Raw genomic sequence first — 23,445 nt, forward strand, 5'->3', positions numbered from 1 at the left:
CAGTGAGGGTTCTATGGTAGCCACTTAGGGCAGAATCTGGCCTACGTTTGTTCACCTTCTTGGTATTTAAAAGACAAAAAGAATTATTAACAACTACCTGTTCAAAGGCCCAACTGCAGAATGTTTTAGTAGAAAAATAAACATTTTAAGTTATTGGCAGATAACAGTAGTGCAATTATTTTGACTGCCTTAATTTCACACAGTAGGTTAAAAAAATAGATTGTCACTTGTGAAAAGAACCTAAGACACAGCAGTTATGTAGCTGCCAAATAAAGAGAAAAGAAGAGGAGCAGATTCTGTGCATGATATACCCGCAGCACTTTATGTAGCTCTCGATGCTTCATGCCTTTTAATACTCCAGAAAATGAAATCCAAGGCTTGTAAACCAATTACAGTTCTTTCCATACAAAAATATACCAGTTAGGTGATTTTCAAAAGGCTGATTAACTGCTGACTAGAAGGAGACTGTTTTCATATTCAGCTATATCCTAGATGACATCTTGATCAACTTCTTTCTTTGAAGAACCATTTTTGGTAGTCCGAGTTGGTACATGGTCGTAATAATGGCGCTGGGTTTCCATTATAAGCGTTTGACTCGGCTTGTACGCACTTCTGGGTTTGTACATGAAGCAAAGTACCATCCTACAAAAGACAGAAATAATTTTTGCTTTTCAGGTCTTAAAAATTGCAGGCATACCACTGTGTTTCAAAAGTAACAGAAGACATTCATTACAAATAAATATCATTCTCATGGGGCCATGCAGTGAAGCCAAAGTGCCTAACTTGAGGATCTCTGAAACTTTATCAAAAGACCCTGCTTTTAAATTTACATTAACATTGCTTTAGAGTGACATCTAAAGCTGTAAAGGATGTGATAACTTCATTCACTTCAAATGCCTTTTGTTACCGCATCAGAACAGGGGCAGAGAAAACTAAAGCCAAGCACAGGCATTACCGAAATTCACCAACTTATTGCACATCTTGCAAGTAAAATGTAAATGTTGCTAGTTAAGTGTAGATGTTAGATATATTTTCAGCAAAAAAATTTTCCTCTTTCTTCACAGGGTGCATTTTTAGCAGAAAAGGAAAAAATATCTAAGCATGCCCCTTGCCAGCAGATGTGTGTGAAGCCAGCTTGCTTTGCTGGAGGGCAGCACAGCTGCCTCTGAGGTGTAAGGTCTGACAGGCCTTCACAGACAGATTCCCTGAAGAACACATTTTGAGGCCTCAGGCCCTCCTATTATGGGAGTCTCCAAGAACATTTCGTCTCCAGTTCACGTTGCTTGCTCTGATCCAGGAGTGCTGTCAACCAGGAGAGCGAGCTGCAAAAACGCGGCGTAGCCAGCTGTGGAGAACTGCCTGCTCCGAGAGCCTTTCTTTGGCCCAGGTGACATCCCCACACGTAACCAAGAAAGAAAGATGCCAGCACTCTGTTTCTGAGCTTGCTCACAGGCCTGCTGACAGACTTAGCTGCTGAATGACTTTCCTGTTTCCATCATGATAATTCACATTTTTGAGTGGACTAATCAATATCTGCCTCACTCATTTTTGACTCAGTGACCGTAGCAACTTAACACTTGCCAGGCTGCTGGGAAGGCTGCTCAAATCTCTGATTGTGCTGCATGCACGAGGACAGCTTTTCCAGTGACTGACACTTCTCCACGTAAAGCAAGAGAAATGTAGTACTGACACCTCACCCATCACTTGCCTTGAAAGGTTGAGGACTGGTGATTTTGATTTAATGCAACAGAAGAAGAGTAATTGGAGCACACCAGTACTTTTAATCACACACAGACACAAACTGATCAGGAGAAATAGAAAAGGCAAGGCAAGGCAAGGCAAGGCAAGGCAAGGCAAGGCAAGGCAAGGCAAGGCAAGGCAAGGGAAGGCAAGGGAAGGCAAGGGAAGGCAAGGGAAGGCAAGGGAAGGCAAAGGAAGGCAAGGGAAGGGGATTTAGCATCTGAAACTTTACAAATTATTTTTAAATTTAATGGTTAGGAATGCAGTGGAAACAGCTGTATTGCAAAACTGTTTTCTTGATGATTTCCTGAAGTGAAATAACGAGCTTCATTAAACACATGTCATCTTAGGGATTAATGCATATGACCTTGAAAAATATTGTTGAAAGTCAGCATTAAAAATGAAATGTCATTTATAACATCAGCCTTTTAAATATTTTGGTTTACTCAGTAATATCACTGTGAGCTTCAGTCAACAGACAGCAGTTTTCATATTTTTCTTTAGAATTTACTCTGCTGTCTGTTACTGGTGGTAGTATCTACGCATGAAATTTGTTAACCAGGGAGCCTGTAGAGTTTCGATGTATTATGCACACACATTATGTAAATATACCATTTTGATATATTATGTGACCTTTTCCCTTAGCCAAATAATAACACTCCAGAACCTGACCAAGGCCATCATTTTTCATTCAATTTATTTTCTCTCAGGCATCCAGGAACTACTAAACACAAGTTTTTCTAAGATCACATGCTATGTTTATTAAATATACTCCATACTTCTCAGTATTTCTCCCCTTTGGGAGCAGGCATTAAGGCTGAAGAAGAGAGGTATGGATTTGCTGAGTGCCCACCACCAGTAAGATGTGTCCTGTGTAGCGGTGGGAGTATGGCAGAAGGTCTTTTTTGATAGTGTATTAAATGCAACAACTGCACATAACATTGCAGAAAAGCTCAGGGAGCACTTCTGATGCTCACAAGGAGGGTCAAAAGAGATGGTCTGCAGAGCAGAAATAGCTGCTCAAAGGCAGGGGAGAGTGTAAAGGAATGGTGGTATGTGAAGTATTGGGGATATACAGTGGTATGAATACTAGGGAATCTGAGAAGTCAATGAAAGGAGGACAGAAGTGGGCCAGCCATGAGACTGTCTGAGGAAGGGGGATATGGAGGCACCTCAGTTCTCAGGAGAAGACAGTAGGGATGTGATGTGAGAAAGAACTGAGCAGCCCGCAGAAAGTGATAGATGTGGACAGGGCAAAGAGAGACCTCTGAAAACCTTCCCTACTCCTCTGACATTAAGAAGGGTGCTTTTCCTTCCTCTCATCTTCCTATTCTTTATGACTGGCATGCTCTTCAACTGCACACTGCTGCTACCCTGTGGTTCTATGCTCAGATATTAAAAGCCAAGAGACCGTATTTCTCCCAGAGATCTACGCTGATGATGTGGCCTGCACAATATGTAGGCAGTAAGATAAAAATTAAAAGCTCACCAATTCTCCTCCCACCCACTCTCTTCCCCTCAAAACACAACACTTCTCTTCCAACTCCCCCCAAAAAAATAAACAAACCCCAAAACAAGCAGGCATACTTACCTCTCTGAAAACAAACTTCTGTTTTTCAGGAACACTGTGGACATTTTCTTGACACAAGTACATTGTCAAGTACTCAGTCCCTGAATCGACTGCTGCACAGACTTCTGGCTGCCGGGTGTTGTAACGTATTTCATTATGAGATGTGTACTCAAAAAACTACAAACCCAAGAGAAGAAATAAAGGACAATGGCCATTTAATATGTACAGAAGAAAGTATTTATAAGGTGGATATACTAAGATACTATAATTAAGTTCACACATTAAAGTTGGTATTGTGGAGAGAAATTCTGATAAAAAAATTCAGGGAGCCTTAAATGCTGCTGTTTGTTTACTATTTTACAGAAAAATCAATCTCATCACACCACTGCTTTACTCTGGTAGCATTTAAAATGTATGAAAGGCTGAACAAATGCCCTGAAAAACAGACGTTCCAACACTAAAGAACTTAAAAAATTTGACTGTAATACTCTCCTTTCAGATTCTAGATCACCCTTAGAAATAGGATGGAAACTAGTTTATAGCCTGACATTACGCCTTCTTAATTCTGTTGTCACAAAACGGTGTTATTTTTAATTAATGAGTTGCTCACTGCATAGTACAAATGCAGTTTGGTCAAGGTTCATTTCAAATTAAAAAGGACTCAGGATGCATGATGTTATTTTATAACACTTTAAGATACTTTTCAGAGCAAATCAACTGCAGCTGCTTTTAAACGAGAACAGAACTTCATTAAAGACAATTTACTGAATTTGCTTATTGCACAACATACTACAGAAGTGTTCCGAACATGCTCTAAAACATCTTGCCTTTTGTAGCAACTATGCTGAGGACTTCCTTAAAATTTTTATATTTATCATGGACACTTGCCAAATTTTGGACTTCATTAAAGAGCGGCAGAGTTTGAGAGTTGTTTGTATTTAGCATGCTTGTAAATAATTTAGATCACTATAGTGCACGGATGTGTGTTTAGATTTGATTTATATTATACTCAGTAGGGCAGAGGAGTTTTTATACACATCAGAAAATCGCTTGCTGTCAATAACACAGTGCATTAGTGGAAAGCAATAAAAGCAAGAGGGAGAGAAGGAAAACTCCTTTGTTTTGTATAACCTCTGAATAAAGAGACTGTAAGGCTTTGTGAAGAGGGCTGTATCAATTCAGAAATGTTGCATATACTTGAACTTACCACAAAACCACCCTTAGCAACCACCAAGGCTAATTAACCTTCAAAGAAAAATTGGAAATGGAGTTTTAATGTAAACAGGACTGTGTGATTACAAAGTCTGCAGTCATCCATTTCTAGGTGTAAGAGCTCTGATCTAGACTATGCTGATCGTGGTTGTTCCAAGACATCTCCTCTGCTCCTCTTTTTTATCACAATCAGGAAATTTTCTGCCCAGGTGGCTGTTGCAGCCATACACAGATCAACATTGTCCACTTGTGTCAGCTTGTGGTGCCCCATGGCTCTTCTTTGGGCAAAGATGCAAGTGACTCCGCCTCTCCTCCAGAACTAACGTGTTCATTGTCATTCATTTGTGGTAAGCCGCAAAGGGAAGTGAGTGTTTTGAGAAAGCAACTTCAAGATTGAAGTTTATCTGCTGACATATCACCCAGGAGACTCTGATTTCCCTTTGAAACCTATTGCTGGGAACTGTTTCTATGATGTCGGCTGCACTGCCTTTACAATATCTGCTTTATGCCAGAAATGTCTCATTGTCAACAAAAGTCAAATGTGATATTTCTGGCCAAAAGTTTTTTAATTATTATTATTTTTTACCCCAATAGGCAGGGGCTATTCCTTGCCCTCCATGCTTTATCTCCTAGGTTCAGCATCTGATAGCCACATGGAAAGCCTGCTACTTTGGGCACCAGAGTGAGCTGGAAGGGCACTTATTTTAAGCCTATGACTTGTGAATAAAGAAAAAGCTTCATTCCTCCTCATTTGTGTCTGTATGGACACTCTTTTTACAGCTGCCACTTTTACAAGGCCACATTTAGAGCCTTGCTCATTAGTGGGTTTATAAGATATAATAACTCTTTTTAGCAATTTGTATTCAGTATCAGTGAAAGCCTGCGAGCTGCGGATTGTACCAGATGCATCGAGTAGATGGAGCAGCTACTAGGTCAGAGCACTCATTACTACTGACATCTTTCCTGAACGGCTTCTCAAGGACTTGCATCAATCGTGGAGAAGAGCAAGTAAAATGGTTAATTTCTGGATAACATTAAGGATTTGGCTTATAGTATTAGCAACCAAGCACTACTGCTACCTCCTTGCCCAATGAACATCACACAGTTCTTTACCCTGTACTGCTTAAATGGAATAAATACTTCAGGCTTCAGGCTTTTTCAAGCATTTTTTAGTGCTCTTCCCTTGCCCAGTGGGTTCTGTGGACAGAAAGTAAGCATTACAACAGAAAATATTTCATTCCAGTAACAAGAAAACAAGAATCAGCATTTCGTTAATGTGCTGTCAGGGCTCTGACAGAGGAGAGACTGATTTATATGTCCCTGCTCATTGCAGGGGGTTTGGACTAGATGACCTTTGAATGCTCCTTCCAGCCCAAACTATTCTATGATTCTACACATGAGGTTTTCCCTCATGTGTAGATGTGGATGGGTGTACTCTTTGATGGATAAAAACTGCCTAGATGGCCAGGCCCAAAGAGTTGTGGTGAACGGAGCCAGATCCAGTTGGCCGCTGGTCATGCGTGGTGTTCCCCAGGGCTCAGTATTGGGGCCAGTTCTGTTTAATCTCTTTATCAATGACCTGAATGAGAGGATTGAGTGCACCTTTAGTAAGTTTGTAGACAACACCAAGTCGGGTGGGAGTGCTGATCTGCTGGGGGGTAGGAAGGCCATACAGAGGGATCTGGACCAGCTGGATCATTGGGCTAAGGCCAATTGTATGAGGTTCAACAAGGCCAAGTGCTGGGTCCTGCACTTGGGTCACAACAACCCCAGGCAGTGCTATGGGCTTGGGAAAGAGTGGCTGGAAAGCTGCCTGGCAGAGAGGGATCTGGGGGTGCTGATTGACAGCCAGCTGAATATGAGCCAGCAGTGTGCCCAGGTGGCCAACAAGGCAAACAGCACCCTGGCTTGTATCAGGAATAGTGTGGCCAGCGGGACTAGAGAAGTGATTGTGCCACTGTACTCGGTGCTGTTGAGGCTGCACTTCGAATCCTGTGTTCAGTTTTGGGCTCCTCATCATAAGAAGGACATTGAGGTACTAGAGAGGGTGCAGAGGAAGATGACAAAGCTAGTGACGAGTCTGGAGCACAAGTCTGATGAGGAGCGGCTGAGGGAACTGGGGCTGTTTAGCCTGGAGAAAAGGAGGCTGAGGGGAGACCTGATCGCTGTCTGCAACTGCCTGAAGGGAGGTTGTAGCATGGAGGGTGTTGGTCTCTTCTCCCAAGCAACAAGTGATAGCGTAAGGGGAATGGCTTCAAGTTGTGCCAAGGGAGGTTTAGATTGGATATTAGGAAAAAAATCTTCACAGAAAGGGTTGTCAGGCATTGGAACAGGCTGCCCAGGGAAGTGGTGGAGTCACCATCCCTGGAGGTGTTTAAAAGGCATTTAGACAAAGTTCTTAGGGACATGGTTTAGTGCTACAGTTAGGTTACGGTTGGACTCGATGATCCTGAGGGTCTCTTCCAACCAAAATGATTCTGTGATTCTATTTTCAGCCTGATCCGTGGCCCAGTAACTAGTAGCCTTACTGCATTTCTTTCCTTCGCAGAACAAGTAGATTCCCTGAAGTGCAACTGAGTAACTTGAAGAGGCCTTTTACCCAGTTCCTACCACTTCTGGCTGACCTACAGGATATGCCACAGCTGCATCAGTGCTCTGTGGTACCAGGGATGGAGGCAAATGTTGGCTACCTCTCTAGACCCTAAAAGACTCTCATCTCTCTTTCCTGCCTGACTAGCGCTCTTCTGCACGCAGCAAGAAGCTTGCACAGGTCTAATACCCCTTTTGCAGAAAACCCAAGGGCTTTGTTAAACTCTTTGTTTGCCACTCTGTGTTCGCCTCAAATCTATTAGCTACAAATGGGAATACTGGGGGAGAGTACTGTCAGACAAAGCCAGCTGCTCCACCGTTTCCCATCCTTTTGCCACACCAGGTCAGCTTCCTGCCATCACACATCGGGGCGCTCCGTGCTGCTTCCCAGCCATACTAAGAAGGGTAATGGGCTTTATTTGTGTTGAATTTCAAAGCCTTTCATTCTTGTCTACCAGGGCAGACACATCCACAAAACATCGGCAACCCGAGGTACAAGCATTGGGTAGCCAGTGTTTTGTGTATTTTCTGCCTCTCTTCCATATACACTCAACTCCTATCACCACAATCATATACACCCTTCTTGTTATGATGAACACATTAATTTTAAACCAACACATAGTTAGCTTTCTTACTGCCTGCACAAAAGCAACGCAAAAGGACTAAAGGGAATCCTCTCACTTAGGCAATGGATTCAAGGAAAAATAGCAACAAATTACCAGGGTTTTCTGAGCGTGGTTTTACTTGCTGACACACAAAATGGGAGCAGGTGCTGGACTTCATAAATAATCAAGAGCAGAGAGCTCTCTCCTCTCAGCACAGTGCACACAGATATTCAGAGGTCACTTTAAGTGGAGAATGCCTTCCAGTGAAAAGAGCTTTTGCAGTTGTCCCCTACATAAACAGCCACCTGCCACTAGTATATCATGCCAGAGGATGTGTGTACTGGAGTGTAAGACACATATGGCTGACCAAGTTAACCTTCATTAATGTTAAATCCTATCAAGACGCTTTTGGAATAACTTTACTGAGCTGTACTCAGGAGAATAAACTTCATTTCCTTATACCATAAGACAGCAGATGTGCAGCAGTAAGTACTATTTGAGGAAGAAAGTGATGAATGGTGGAACAAACTCTGCAACTGGAGGAAGGGATAAGAAGACTAGAGGATTAAAAATGTGAGCTAGCCAGGAAAGAAAAGAGGTATGTGAAAAGGAGTAAAACATGACTAGTGTGAGAAGTAAACTGGCAGGAAGAATAAGTAAGAGGAGAGGCAGTGCAAGGGCGTTAGACTGGGAGCCAGCCAGCATGGAAAAGAAAGTGTTAAATAGTATGGCGTGGAGAAACTGGAGCTGTTTGTGACACATGGTGCAGGGCAGGGGATTGGAGTGAAGCTTTGTAATGAGGGTTTGCTGCTAAAGCTGTATATAGGGTAATGTGTGGAGTGATGAGAGCAGACTGGAAGGGAGCAGGCAGAAGATCTTGAGATTAGGATGGCAGGTTCCCGTTCCAAGGACAAAACAGAAGTTAAGGGCTGCCTGTTGTCAGGAAACATCTGTGAAACGCTGTGCTGAAGCACCTTGCTCTCCTTAGTGTTGATACAACTAGAAGATGACCAATGTTGTCACCATCAGTTCCACCAGCTGACAGTGGTGGATGTACATGTGGGAGATTTGATGGTTTGGGTTCTGCCACTGTCACCTGCTAACTCAGCTAAGGAATTCACATCACCAGGAAAAGCCTGTCATCTTTTAAGAAAGCCTGTCAAAAGGGCAGTGGGATGGGAAGGAAATGGAGAGAAGTGTCCCTCTGGTAGGTTTTGCAGCTATTTGTGAGCCAGAAAAAGGAGGTGCAAGTTCAGCAATCCTGACTTCCATTTCCCATCTCACTTGTGCTTCTACATCATGTCTTATTTTAGCATCCCCCTGTTCCCATACCCACAGTTCTTCCCGCTGCCCACTTTTTCTCTTGTAGCTACTACCTGTCACCTCTGCTTATGCCCCACTTGCCAGCTGGTATCTCAGCTCCCACGTTCAGTCCCCCTGCCACTAAAGAGGTCTCCAGTGATTCTGCTTGTTTCATGCTCCCTCCCTGTAGCCTGTGACTACTCTTTCCTCTGTCACACATGCCCTGTTCCTTGTCTGTTGCCCTACCTCTGTTCCAAACAACTTCTGCCCTCCGTCACCTTGCTCGCCTTTCCCTGGCTTCTGTCAGCGCTCTCATGCCTTGTGCCCATTTCACTAATATTGTTTCACCCCTTTCCTGTGTTTGTCCTTTCTTCCTCAGGCTCTGCAATTCTCTTGTGTCATCTCATATTTTCTTTTATCCGTTTATATTGCAGCCAGGTAGTTTCTCTGTTTCTCCTTCCTCTGGCTGCCTGGATGCCAGCAGAGGGAGCATGGATTGCACAGCTCTGAGAGCATTGCTGCGCTCGGTCTGGTGCCTGATATCCAGGAACGTGGACATATCACACCATCAACACAGACGTAAGAGCATTAATATCCTGTGATTTGATATCTTTGCAGTAAATTCAGTTAAGTCTTTTAGTGCTAGCTAAACAAAAGATAACTTCAAAAATGTCATCTCGTAAGAACTATTCTCCTATGAATTATACTTCTCTTTTGCTTTTACCTTTTGCCCCATGCCTGACCTCAAGAGCCATCAAAATTAAAAGCATCCAATGTGAGAATCAGTTAGATGTAAGATCACCTCACTGTAGCAATGTATTCTTTAAGTCCTACTGTAATACTTTTTACCATACGTTTTACATTACAGACATAGTGAAAATGAAAATAAAACATGAAACTTACCTGATTTTGTCCCATGCCATGACACGGGTACAGTATGATCCTGTGTCCAGTTACTTGATGTTCACTTGGAGGGTTATAATCAAAACAGAAGTTTGCCAGTCCTCTATTCTTCAGCTAATCAAAACAAAATAATATTTTAGTGTTAATCTGAAGCAAGTGAAATATGCTGTAGCCACTTTACACCCACCCTGCTGGGCTATGAGGTTTATATCCCAGAGCTGGTTCAAACTAGTTGGAATAGATCAAATGGATCAAATGGCAACATCCCTCTCAGACTAATGTGAAATAAAACTGCTGGATCCGTCTTGACTTTGGGTATTGAAGCAGTCAGACATGATGGCTTCCCTGAGGAATGACACCATGCTCTAGTGTATTTGCAAATGAAGCAGGTAGGAACTATGAAAAGTTGTGTTGAAACTCAAAAAGCCAGCAATTCATGCAAAACAAAAGAATCTGACATGCCTTTAACTTCTTTTTTTCTCCCTTGTTCAATTTTCTTGTGAAAATAAGACTATATACTTTTCTCATTTTGCCAAATGGGAGACATTAGAAGGATTTGTTCTCCAAAGGACTCCAGTACCCTCTTGAGGTTGAACAAGCAGACAGACTTTAAGATCAGAAATCATGAAAATGGGTAGGATATATCTCTCCAAAGAGACACTGGGTGTGATTTTAAACATTCTTTACTAATATTGCTGATCTCTGACACAATAGGTACATAACTTTAAGATTAAATTTTAAAATATTAAGTTACCTGATTTTTAAAAACATCAGGCTAATTAACATGGGTTTGCATTTAAGTATGCAGGAGGCAAAAGTAACTGAAAATAAGTTAATGCCAATAACAATTACTGACTCCTAGTATTAGCCACTTAGCTAAATTTAAAATTACATGAAGCAAAACAGGTTCTGTAAACATAGGTTCAAGCTGAATGCCCCTGTTACTGAGTGTAATTATATCACAAAGAATAAGCAGGGTAAATCTCAGAAGAGTTACTTCAGCAAGGTGTAATTTCACTGCTCTTCCCTAGTCATGATAGTCGTATCCTCAGTTCTTAGCACGGAGAATGAACGCACACGAAGGGATTGCAGAAGGCTAAAACCAAACAAACAAACCAAACCCTGTAGGACCCAAACCCACCACAGAGCAAGCCACACAAGTTGGAAAATTAAATACTTCTGTTCTATGTATATTTTGCTTTCACAACTTCTGCTTTTATTGCTACCCAAACTCTTCTTTCCACTGATTTGTGCCCGCTCCTGCTGAAAGGCAGCCAAGCTCTCAGTGCTCTGCCTGGCTGGGCTGCTGGCCCAAGGCAACAGCAATACATTGGGGGGCTGGGGAGGACCACTGAGCCACTATGGCTTGGGGCCCTTTGCAGGGCTGCTGGGGCTGTGAGGCTTTCCTATCAGAGCCAAATGCATAAATGTAGGACTGAAGCCCTCACCCTTACAGGCTTTATCTCTTGATTCCTCTCTGAATATGTTTCCACTATGCATTTGGTGTAATTTTTCAGTCCAGGATAAACTAGTATCTGAATTTGGTCTCGGATAAAATTCATCCTTAGTTTTTCGTGTCCAAGTTCACCAGAAGCAAAAGAAATCCTCTGGGCACCCTTTCTACAGAAAGCCTTGTGTGGTTTGATGGGAACACAGTAGACCACTGCACCCCTCCCTGAGCTGTCAAAAGAAGATATTTTGTTTACCTTCATAACACTAGGCAAGAATTACTCTTAGAAAAACAGGAAAGTGTCTTTTACAGATTATTTTTAACACTGCCATGAAACTAGATAAACCAAACAATACACTTCTCATATTTTTTACATTCTATATCAAGAAATGTCAACCTAAAGTCATAACCACTTAAGAATGGTAATTGTATCTCTAAAAACATAAATTGGCTTCGGTTGTTGTCAGCAGCTGTCATCAGGATCAGAGGGTCCCTCATTAGTATGTTTAGCAACATACGACTTCGCCTGTCTCCTGACTCCAAGGGAAGATAAAGGTACAAAGCCCTCAGCTGAAGTGCCCTTCCAAACAACCCAATGCCTTCTCCACTGCTCCAAGCGTGGGCTCTTTGTTGTCAGCTCCAGCACATGCTCCCTTTTGTGCTGTGGAAATCTAAATAACCTGTTTTAAAATGCTGTGCACCACTAGACCTACGGTGACTCTCCTACACGTGTTACGCAATGCCTAAATACAGGCAAAAACCCAAGAGTTGTGTAAAAGATTACTAACTTAAGCTTCATTTCAGATAGTTTAAAACTGAGCCCGTACTCCTGGGATGCTACCACATATGTTCTCTCATTTTTCTCCTTCATTCATAAGTGCTTGTGATACATGGAGGCATATTCCTAAACATACATGGTCCATACTTTAACCTGTTGTTTTTTTTTTTTTAATTTTGTTTTATCAGACTTCAGTAGATGTTCTTTTATATCCACACTTCATCAGCAAGCCTAATAGATATTAAAGACCTAATTTTTGGGAAAAGTGCATACTAAGCTGTTAAACGACTTGATCTGAAATGACAAAGATTTGAAAATAATCAGATTTGAAAATCTGATTGCAGCATCATTTATAAAAAAAGAAAAAACAACAACAACAAAAGCCATGATCTGTTCCAAGGCAGAAAAAAGCACAAGAGAATTTGTGAAAGCAATATTTTTCTCTTGTTAAATGAGAATATGCAGTGTAAGTTCCTTTTATGTACAAGAGCTCTATCAAAACAGTAATCATTCATTCATTTCTGAAGCTATCTTTGTTCCTATATCCACCATACACAAGTCATGCAATAAGAACAATTTTTTTTCCATGACTTACCTGAATTCTTCTGCAGAATGCTGCATTAGAGAAACAGAAGCAAGAAAAAATGTTGATCACTTTGCCATTGAAACACATAGTTCAGTTCTAAAACGTTCTGCCCATACAGCATCACTGGCTGTATGTTTCTACAACATTTGCCTCTTATTGAAACGTTGCAGGTATACTCTACAACGCCATTTAGTTCCCACTCTGGAGGTTGGGACATGTAATAAACAGCAACTACTGAAATATTCACCTCAGGCCTTTATCCCTTACTGTTTGGAGAAATTTAAATCTGTTGTTTCCTAACATCTGGACACTTGCATGCAACAACACAATACAGATGGTATTCTGTAAATAATTTTTAGTTTTGGAGGTGTTTTTAAGATAAAATCCATTTCATATAACTTTCAGCAAAGCATCAACAACAGATTTTTGACATTAAAACTTCATTACATTAGTTGATATATGCGGACAGTGGAGCAGAGCCAACCTTTCTCTTCATCCACAAAACAGATCAGAATCCTCTTTATTCTGCCACAGTGGCATTGGTGCTGATGCAGTAGTGGTATGGGCAGATGATACTGTGGGACACAGTAAGATGGGGATTTATAGCAAGCCAACAGCTCCATGGTACTGACCAGGCATAAGCTTTTACCTCAAAGGTAATCTGAGGAGTCACAGGGAACGATTTTACTGAGTGCAGGTCATTTTCGTATCAGCCTTTTTGGAAAAAAGGATGTGAATATCCTCAGATTTATGTTAACTACTTAAATGGAGTGGTGAAATGGGTATGCACCACTCACGACTAAGATCCTTCAAAGGAATCGATGATGAGACACTGCTGTTGGAATTCACTTGCTCACCCCAGCGAGTCCACATCTCTCTGGGAGGCTGAAGAACATACAAGAACATGTCTAAACTGACAGTGTGTTCACTTGAGATTAACAACACTTTAATTTCTCCCACCAGCTTTAAAAAAGTCTGTCTCAAGCTTTCAAAGGCTGTACAGCCAATGGAATGGTGCATGTTTTCCTGTGATGGGCTTCAGATCTCCAGGTCTAGTCAGCCATAACCTTGGGTATCAATTCAATCTCAAGTGGCAGGTCTACCAATTGTATTATAGTGCAGTCTAAAGGTATACCCTAGAGGAGCCTCATACCTCTGAGAACTTCTAACACTAGACATGGAATAGTCTTTTTTATTGCATAACTTAAGCCACATAGCTAAGATCTCTTCTTCTGTAAGCCTGTCCATATATATCATTTGTTATTTAGATAATTTACAAGATGGTCTCTTTCATGTTCCAGCAAAATTCTGCATAGGTTTAAAGGCTCAAACCTGCTATTTTTTTTTCAAGGTTATATCTGGTCTAAATTAAAAATAAAATTATGACTAAGCATTTTGGATTTCCTTGAAGCCAAGATGGTCTTGGGGGAAAATGTGGAAGGAAGTTGCCAATAGAAGAATTCAAGCTCTTGTTCTCCCAGCTGATACAGTCAGTCTCAGATGCCTTTAGGGATATGTGGTGAGAAGAGACATCAGCTGGAGTGTCACAACAGACATTTATCAGCTTAGCTGCTTCATGTTCAGCTGGAAGAAAAAATCAGCTAGAAGCTGTTTGAGAAGAACAAAGAAAACCCTCAAGTGTCCTGGGGTGCATCAAGCGCAGCACTGCCAGCCAGGCCAGGGAGGACATTGTCCCGCTCTGCTCTGCACTGGTACGGTCTCACCTGGAGCACTGGGTGCAGTTCTGGTGCCACAGGATAAAAGGGATATAAAGCTACTGGAGAGCATCTAGAAGAGGCCTATAAAGCTGGTGAAGGGTTTGGAGAGGTTGCCATATGAGGAGCGGCTAAAGTCACTTGGTTTGTTCAGCCTGGGAAAGAGGAGACCGAGGGGAGACCTCATCACGTCTACAGCTTCCTCACAAGGGGAGGAGGAGGGGCAGGCACTGAGCTCTTCTCTCTGGTGACCAGCGACAGAACCCAAGGGAATGTCAGGAAGATGTGCCAGGGGAGGATTAGGTTGGACATTAGGAGAAGGTTCTTCCCCCAGAGGGTGGTGGAGCACTGGAACAGGCTCCCCAGGGAGGTGTCACGGCCCCAAGCCTGACAGTGTTCAAGAAGAGACTGGACAACATTCTCAGACACATGGTGTGAACTGTGGGGTTGTCACATGCAGGGACAGGAGTTGGACTTCATGATCCTTGAGGGTCCCTTCCAACTCAGAACATTCTATGATTCTATGTATCAGAATACAATATGGTCTCACTGCCAAGCAATCAAACTTACAAAAAAAGCTTGGATAAAATCCTGATTTTTTTGTCTTCTGAAAGTAATCTGGATGCCAAGTCCAAAGCCAAATTCAGTGACAGACCATGAATTTTTTGTCAGATATGGACCCTGAATGCCAGATATACTCACCACACCTTAGAGGGGAGAAAAACCCTGAATACTCCCTTGCTTTGCAGCTGAGCTTTTCCACGGACATCGGTAACATGACAAGACCACAGCACTGCCCAGTTCGCCTCTCTTCACCCAAATACACAATGCAGCAGTGCTAATACTAAACACACAAGTCCTCCCTAACGGTGTCCACACCATTCTTCCCCAGGGCAGCCAAGATTTGGAAGCAAACTTTAGTCTGGGCTACCTAGGTAGACAACACCACAGACCTGGCTTCAGGTCTAAGACTTCACACCAGCTGAAGCACAAGTACAGCACACATTTTAGTGGTAAGTGCATACTCAGGGATGGCCAAAAAAGATGCTATGTCAAAAAAAGACAGATATCAGTGTACCACTCAAGAACCTAAAAGGGATTGTCAACCCTTCCAGAAACACTGACATCTTATTATTGTTAACCCACTGAATGCCTACCAGCTTCACTCCCACAAAACAAACAAACAAAGAAAAAACCACAAAGAAACAAAACCAAATAAAACCAAACCAAACAAAAAAAAAACAACCAAAAAACAAACAAACAAAAACAAACAAACAAAAAAAAAAACCCAACCCCACACCGAAATGTTGAGTTCATGTCCCACACAAAGTTCCAAAGTCACATGGAGCCCAAGGATCAGAAACACTGTTTCTACAGGTGCCCAGGGCACTGTATGTCTTAAAAATGGCAGCTGCTTGAGCCAAGCAAGGAGATAGAATGATACAGCCACAGAGTGGTTTGGGTTGGAAGGTACCTTTAAAGATCACCTAGTCCAATCCCCCTGCCATGGGCAAGGTCCACCTTCCATTAGATCTGGTTCCTCAAAACCCCACCTAACCTGACCTCAAACACTTCCAGGGATGGAGCATCCACAGTTTCTCTGGACAACCTGTTCCAGTGCCTCACCGCCCTCATTGTAAAAAATTTCTTCCTTACATCTATATATAGATATAAGACCATGCCTATGCCCCTACCCTGGCAGCTGAGAAGCCTTGAGAAGAAATGCATGCACTCTCATTCAGAGCTCTAGGAGCTTCTATTTCACCTTGCTTTAATACACCACTGCACAAAACAATACTGGGAGCTCAGATGGGAAGGCGGATTAATCTCTACAAATTTCCATTTGCTCTTTCATTAAAATAGTGAATAGAGACTTAAGATGTGCTCCTACAAAGATGCTTTGCAAAAAAGGGGATAGCCCTTGAAGTTCTAGCAATTTATGTTTTAAGTTGCCCATGCAGTTATCTTTCTAGTTAATGTTGCTATCTCATACGGCACTTTAGGAGATTAAATTTTGGAAAATATTTAATGGCCTCTGTAGCCTTAACATTTGAAATTTTACATCTTGAACTCTACTCCACTGTTCTTGTACTGGAATATTTATGGAAAAATCTGACTAAAGTAAAAAAAAAAATTATGAACAAGAACACTCGTAATATTGATAGTATTCCTTCACGAAGCACAGTTTTGTTCAGAGTACTGAATGAAATTAGGATTGTGGCATTCTAGATTTATTCATGCTATATGATTTTGGTATAAAGTGTACTAATTTTACTACTAAAGAAACTTATTTCCCTCATTTCTAGGCCTCAGTTTATAAGAATGCAAACATAGCTCAGGCAAAAATATTGAAAATTCTGTAGGTTTAAATGAAGTTTTAGGCAGCTAAACTTTTAGACAACCAGGCTTAGTACAGACGGGAAAAATTTATCTATGTATCAGGAGAAAAGTTTTAGCAAAATGTCTAATTGTTAGTGCATGGCCAATAATTCTTGCATTTATTTCAAGAACATATGGCTGACCTATGGGTTATGTTAGAAAGATTTATTAACTTCAGTATAAAGATTTTCAAGGGAGGGAGAAATTCCCATATCTCTTTGCAATCCCTTTGAACAATTAAATAACCTCACACTACACTGAGCTGTTAACAAAGCCAACACTTTTAAACACAGTATTTTTGTGAACAAGAAAAGTACTATATGGCTAAGACAGGAGTAAAGAACACGATCAGTGATTCACTGAAGTTAGCAGATGGGATTTAATATCCACAAATCAGTTGAATCAGTAGGTGTCATTTTTGCACTGTCACTTCCTAGAGTATAACTGTACTTTAATCACATTTTAAATTCTTCCTGCCAAAGAATGGTGTATTCTTATTATACTCACAACTAAATGACAGCATTTAAGAATTGTTTTAGAGAGATATATAGAGCTCACCTAAATTACACCCTAGATACTTCAAGCAGCTCTGAACAAGAATTATTATTTCTAGGTATTGTCAACACCTTTCTTGAGGATGACACGTGCAGTTAAATTGTGAAAGAGACTGCAGAAATTCCTTTCCCTCCCCAAGGAGTTGAAGTGCTATCCCTGCCACCAGTCTAGGCTTTCTTTTGGAGGTGAAGGATGGAGGTGCAGGGGAAGATAAGGTTACTGAAATGATCCTGGAAGGTAAATCTCATCTTATTACTTCAACTGTCCCTGATCTTGTCAGTCAGCGATCCAGCACAAAACAACAGAAAACACACCAGTGCTGTACCATGGGCTATTTAAGGTACTGGATAATGGTGGGTTATTACCTTTCATGCCAGCGATTACCCAGAGGTACCAACTCAAGTGCAAGCTGCAAGGCAAAGGAAGGAGGGCGGCTGCTCTCCCAAGGGCTTTGCTGCCAACTGATATGCTCCCTGTAGGAAATGCAGATCCCCGGGGCAAATGCAGCTTCCCTGAGGAAACCGCAGCATTCCCACATTAGGGAAGACTGAAAGGAGACTTGGTTCCTGCATGTTTTGTACACCCTCAGTGATCAGTTTTTTTCCCAGCATCAAAGGAGATCCAGCAGAGACTGAGTAACTGAATAATTGAATCAATGGAAAAGATCTAATGGAAAAGATCTTTAAGATCATCGAGTCCAACCATTAACCTAACACTGCCAAGTCCACCTCTAAACCATGTCCCTAAGAACCTCACCTATGTGTCATTTAAACACCTCCAGGGATGGTGACTCCACCACTTCCCTAGGCAGCCTGTTCCAATACTTGACAACCCTTCCTGTGAAGAAGTTTTTCCTAATATTCAATCCAAACCTCTCCCAGCCCAGACAGCAGCAAGGTCAGACTGTTGTGATCTGGGCTGGATGTGATGCAGCATGGTGGGAACGCAACTTAGCCAGATCTGCAGAGCCATTGAGTTACCAGCAAAAGTACTTCTAAGTTACTGTGGCACTGGAAACCAAGAAGGTATTTTATACATCTTTGCCTGGCAGAAAGTTGCAGCCTTGTCTTCCTAATGAGACATGCAGCAAATATCTGCTGATTTTTCAGAGGAAGAAGGTATTTGCTGCATCATCTCTCCCTTCATCCCTTCCAAATGAGATTAAAGTAATGTGACAAACATGGAGCTATAGTTTATATTTATTTGCAAGCTGCAAATAGCATAGAGAGTTGTCAACTCTTAAAAAAAAGAGAAGAGGATTCTGACATTGAACCAATGAAAATCACTTGTGAAGCTGCGCTGGTCTAAAGTGACCTCCAGATTAAAAATTAACACGTTTTTGACATGCTGAATCCTATATGACCTGGAAGCACACAGCACCAGCTTTTTCCTGTCATCAGAGCATCATAGTTTTCATTAGATAAGGTGTGCAAACACATGTTCCAAAGCACATTCTATTTTCAAGTTGTCTACTAAAACCCAGAAAACTTTGGTGCTCTCTTTTTTTGCTATGCAACATTTTAACAAATCAAAACATCATCCTTTGCTGCCTTTAACAGTCCCAAGACCTCGCGTGGAAGGTGAAATTCATGACCACATTACCTGTCCCTACCCTTCTACAGAATTCTTTATAAACCGCATCCACTAGAATAAAGATTCTGGTAGAAAACACATTTTAAAGCCTACCAATTCTAACTGAATTCTATCAAAATCCCGAACACTTTTCAGCATAAAAACACCTTCATACTGAGTTAGTAGGAGAGCTCAGAGAACTGTGAATAGGCCCTTTCTCAGCAGCTACATACCATTCCATAGAAGCCTGGTCTGTCCTCAGGTACATGAAGCTCTGGGTACACGTTCTCCAAGAACCATTTGAAGTCCTTACATTTCAGCTTCTCTCGAAGGAGTCTCCTTTCTGTCACATCTCCATATGGTTCCTGAAAGAAAAAAAATAAAAAACTTTCAAAAACCCCAACTGGAGCAGATGCTCTCAAATTACCTGTATACATTATTAGGAACTGTATGCTGAAGCAATGAGTAGGACTTTTAGCCAGGAAAAATTCCCATGTTTGGGTGCTGGATTTTATTTCATTATCCTTACATTCATTAAATGTTGAAGAAAAAGAATTGGAGCAGTGCATGTAAAACTTTAAAATATTCTACAAGACAGTTTGGCTCTCCAAATCTGCAAGTAAGGAAGTCCTTGCATACAGACTGCTGGGAATGGCAAAGGCGTATTGGAAAATAAAACTTCCTTTAGCTGGATAATTGAAAGTCTCAAAAGCAGTGAATGAATCAAGAATTTTAAATTATCCCACCATCCATTTGCAAATTACCTGTACAGACAGTTTTAACTTAACTGATGGAATTTGTAAAATCTGCTAATGTTTCCTTTGAACTTCATTGTTTTGGTGGGTGGGGAGCATGAAATCTTAAACCTCCAGAGAAAAGCTTTCATTGCAGACTTTTCCCTGTCTATAGAGCGGAGCAGAGTTCACATCTTTTCACATCTGTCTTCAAAAAATCTGTCTTTATATTGACTAGGGACTTCAGACAGTCAGGCATGAGCTACTGTTTGCAGCCCTCAGATTTTTACAGGTCACTTGCCACACTCCTTTGTGAAACCACAAATATATTTGCATTTCTCAAAGTTGTGGAAATATGACTGAAAACACGAAGCAGATGTAAAATAGAGGCAGAAGATGCCTGCTTAAATAAAGAAAGAGCATGACATAATAGCTCTGAGGTCTGAATGTTAATCTTGAAGAGAAACTTTACAGAAGCAAGTTCTGCAGCCATAGCATCAATCCTGTTTCCATTATGGAATTTAATGCTTGAGCTAGATGAAGTAAAAGAGACTGAACTCAACTGCTGCAACAGGAGGTACACAGAGCATTAGGGAAACCGGAGTGCATGGGCGGCAGTTTCGATACGTGCAAAAAAACCCCACATGTATCTCAGCTCACATCCACTGTGTTACAATAAGCCAATATGCAAAACTTCTGATACTAACACACAAATATCGCTTCAAGCTGAAGTTTTGTCATCGCAGATGTCAGCTGCCCAGAACTTTACAAGAAAACTTGGTGGTACTTATTGGTGTTTTCTCTTTGCCTATGGCAAGCAGAATCTGCCTGCTATCTCCCTTCTTCAGACACAAAACCCCTGCTTCTCTCAAAGTCAGACTCTAATAATAAAACCTAAATGGCTTTTATGATGCTGAAGTAAAACAATTATTACAAATGCGTAGACTATAATAATCTAATTACCCAGTTTAATCCAAAGGAACACGAGATGGAAGCTAAGCAAATTCAGCTTCCCCAGTGTCCTCCAGCTTATCTTTTAGAAGTGTAATGGCTTCAAGAGCATTTTTTCCACCAGCATGTCTACTGGGGTAAGGCCACCCAAACGTGTGGGGAGCTCCCTGTGCCCCTACTTGGTCCTCAAGCTCTGGTCTGGCATGGCCAGAGGTGGGTACCCAGCAGCCCACCCAGGACAGGTCTTTCCATTCCATGCCAAGAGCAGAGCCTGCGGAGATCAAGCACCTCCAAAAACAAGCAAGAACAGAGAGTGATTTCTTTTGAGCTTGAATGTTGGGCTTTGCGTCAGAGGTTCATGTAAGTCATTTGTAGATGCTGTCAGGGTATTTCCATGTTATTGTCTTCCAGCCTACGAGCCCCTCACGATAAATATATCCAACATATGAATTTGCATGCTGCATTACTATTCTGATCTACTCAATTTTCACAGTATTTATCTTCTGAAAAATTTTGCAAGCAAACGATGTTTTATTTTCTTCCTCGTGAGAAATAAATATATTAACTTCACCCCCCCTCAAAAAAAACCCAAAACCAAAAACCAACCAAACAACAACACAACAACAAACAAAAAAACAAAACAACAAAACAAACAAAAACCCACAAACAAATAAAAAAACCAACCAAAACCAAAATAAATAAATAAATAAACAACAAACAAGAACTGATACTTCAGACATTTTATTAGGAACATTTTCATCTGAATTCCCAAGATTGATTTTAATTAATCTTTGCAATATTGTTTTGGCACTTTAAAAAAAAAATTAAACCATGCATTATGCAGCAGTAAATCAAACAAAAAAATCCATTCTGTCTTACATTAGTCCAAAGTTTTGCAACTATCACAGGAGAGGTAATTTTGCTAAACATTACCATGCTGTTCACTTAAAGATCTACTGTCCATTGAACCTTGCTGACTAAGACTTCACTAATTGTGTGTCTCTTCTGCAATTCTTTATTGATAGAATCCTGTATCAGTTATTTCATGGAGATGCACATTTTAGGCTAAACAGCTCCTCCTTACTTGGGTCACCTTGCTAAACTTTATTCTTTCATTTATTAATTCATTCATTTAATATTGACACAAACGTGGTCTCCTTCTCTAGTCTTACAGAATTTCAGATTTTTTTCAATAAATTAAAAATTAAGTAGATTTACACTTATTCTATGTTTGGGAAAAAGTTTTAGAAGAAATAAGAAATAAACATAAAAAGCACTTCATGTTAAATATCAGCTAAATTAATAGTTATTTCATTGAAAACAAATTCAATTGAAATTCTAAGAACAATGGGCTTGAACTCACCAGGCGAGCATGTGGGTTTCGGTGGTAATAAAGTTCTTTATATTCATCCATCCACACTTCAGCTGCACGCACACTATTTGCCAAAGCTTTGGACCGTGAGTATGGAGCTTGTTTGGGGAAAACGTGACCTACATGTGAGCAAGGGTGGATCTCAAGACTTCCTCCACACTGCCATATCTGAGTAAAGAATAGACATTTTGCATCATTAATTTGAATCTTTGCAAGCAGACGGATACAAGTGATGATATGTCTTTGCAATGATAACACCTTCTCAAGAGCATCAAAGCATACTATAAGCAACACATAAAATAAGTGTGTATTTCATTTGATGAGATTAAATGAATCCTTGCAAACACTGAGCAAACTACTGGGAGTAACAAGGAGACAACCTCATCTCAGATTTTATGTGGTATGCAATTGATCCTTTCTTAGCTTTACTTTCTCTGAAGACATTATGAAGAAATGGTCCACAATATTTCTGCAGGTCTAACAATGGTCTACTATTCCAGTTATACAGGCATTTTTAAAAGAGTCTATTTCTAGTCCAAATTAGCCATACAAATAGCCTCCTCAAAGATACTGATGACTGATTCCTTACCAGAAACTTACTCTTGTATTCTGCAGGACAGCTAACTTGACAAAACATGTAAACTCATCATATTATTGGAGAACGATAATTTGTGTTTCCATTTCCATATTCACCATCTCAGAAGAGAAGTATGGGTGCCTGGTCATGAAATGTAACTAACCTTTTTCATTGGAAAGCTGGGAAAAGAACCCAAGACCTAACACATGAAAAGAAAAAGCAAAGTAATTCTGCAACTGATCCATGGTGGTCCAGCCAAGATTAGTGAAAGAAATCTCTCCTATCTAAACCAACATTCCTACTTGCTGCCAAGGAAAGTACTTGAACGTGAATGTGGAATTGGCAGAACTCACTCTGCCCTCATCCTTATGCCTCTGGCTCTCCAAATCAGAAAATACATGGCCCTGGGGATAAAGCCCATTCATGACCACTAAGCAGGGACACCGGTCTCAGAACTCTGCCAATTTTTGTAATTATTCCCATCTCCTTTGTAAATTGTGGATTTTGGGCAGCTCACCCATACAGCCACTGACCTCAAGTTTGATGTAATGAATGGACAGCATGTCTAGGTATTTTCCAATTATTACTATGCAATGTGGCAGACAACCTGTTTCTGGCAGGTACCTGAAACAAGGGTTCTGAAATCGTCATATGGGAGGAAAGGCAGGATATGTTGCTGCCCTGAACCGACTTGAGGTCATCACCAATGGCTCGCATAGACTTCTTGTGGAAGCTTTTTGAGAACTAGCACTTCAGTGAGCCGATTCCCCTCATGTATTCAACTGCGCACAGGTGACAGTTCACCTTTCCTTCGCACACGGAGGACAAGCGAAATTAGCCGAGATGTGCTTAAGG

The 23,445-nt window shown here is 41.1% G+C and overlaps 1 protein-coding gene across 1 annotated transcript in view; it reads right to left on the reverse strand.

Annotated features, from left to right (window-relative positions):
- Nucleotides 1-504: 504 nt before the first annotated feature.
- Nucleotides 505-23,445, reverse strand: part of GALNT12 (polypeptide N-acetylgalactosaminyltransferase 12) — a gene marked incomplete at both ends in the record, with an annotated part of 49,994 nt that continues 27,053 nt past the window's right edge. Inside the window, 5 exons of the mRNA XM_080364280.1 lie at nucleotides 505-642; nucleotides 3,332-3,487; nucleotides 9,922-10,035; nucleotides 19,190-19,321; nucleotides 22,005-22,181. Of these exons, the coding sequence (XP_080220406.1) occupies nucleotides 505-642; nucleotides 3,332-3,487; nucleotides 9,922-10,035; nucleotides 19,190-19,321; nucleotides 22,005-22,181 (717 nt within the window). The remainder of the gene's footprint in view (nucleotides 643-3,331; nucleotides 3,488-9,921; nucleotides 10,036-19,189; nucleotides 19,322-22,004; nucleotides 22,182-23,445) is intronic.

This window comes from Nesoenas mayeri (genome assembly GCF_963082525.1).
Source record: "Nesoenas mayeri genome assembly, chromosome: 2".
NCBI lineage: Eukaryota > Metazoa > Chordata > Aves > Columbiformes > Columbidae > Nesoenas > Nesoenas mayeri.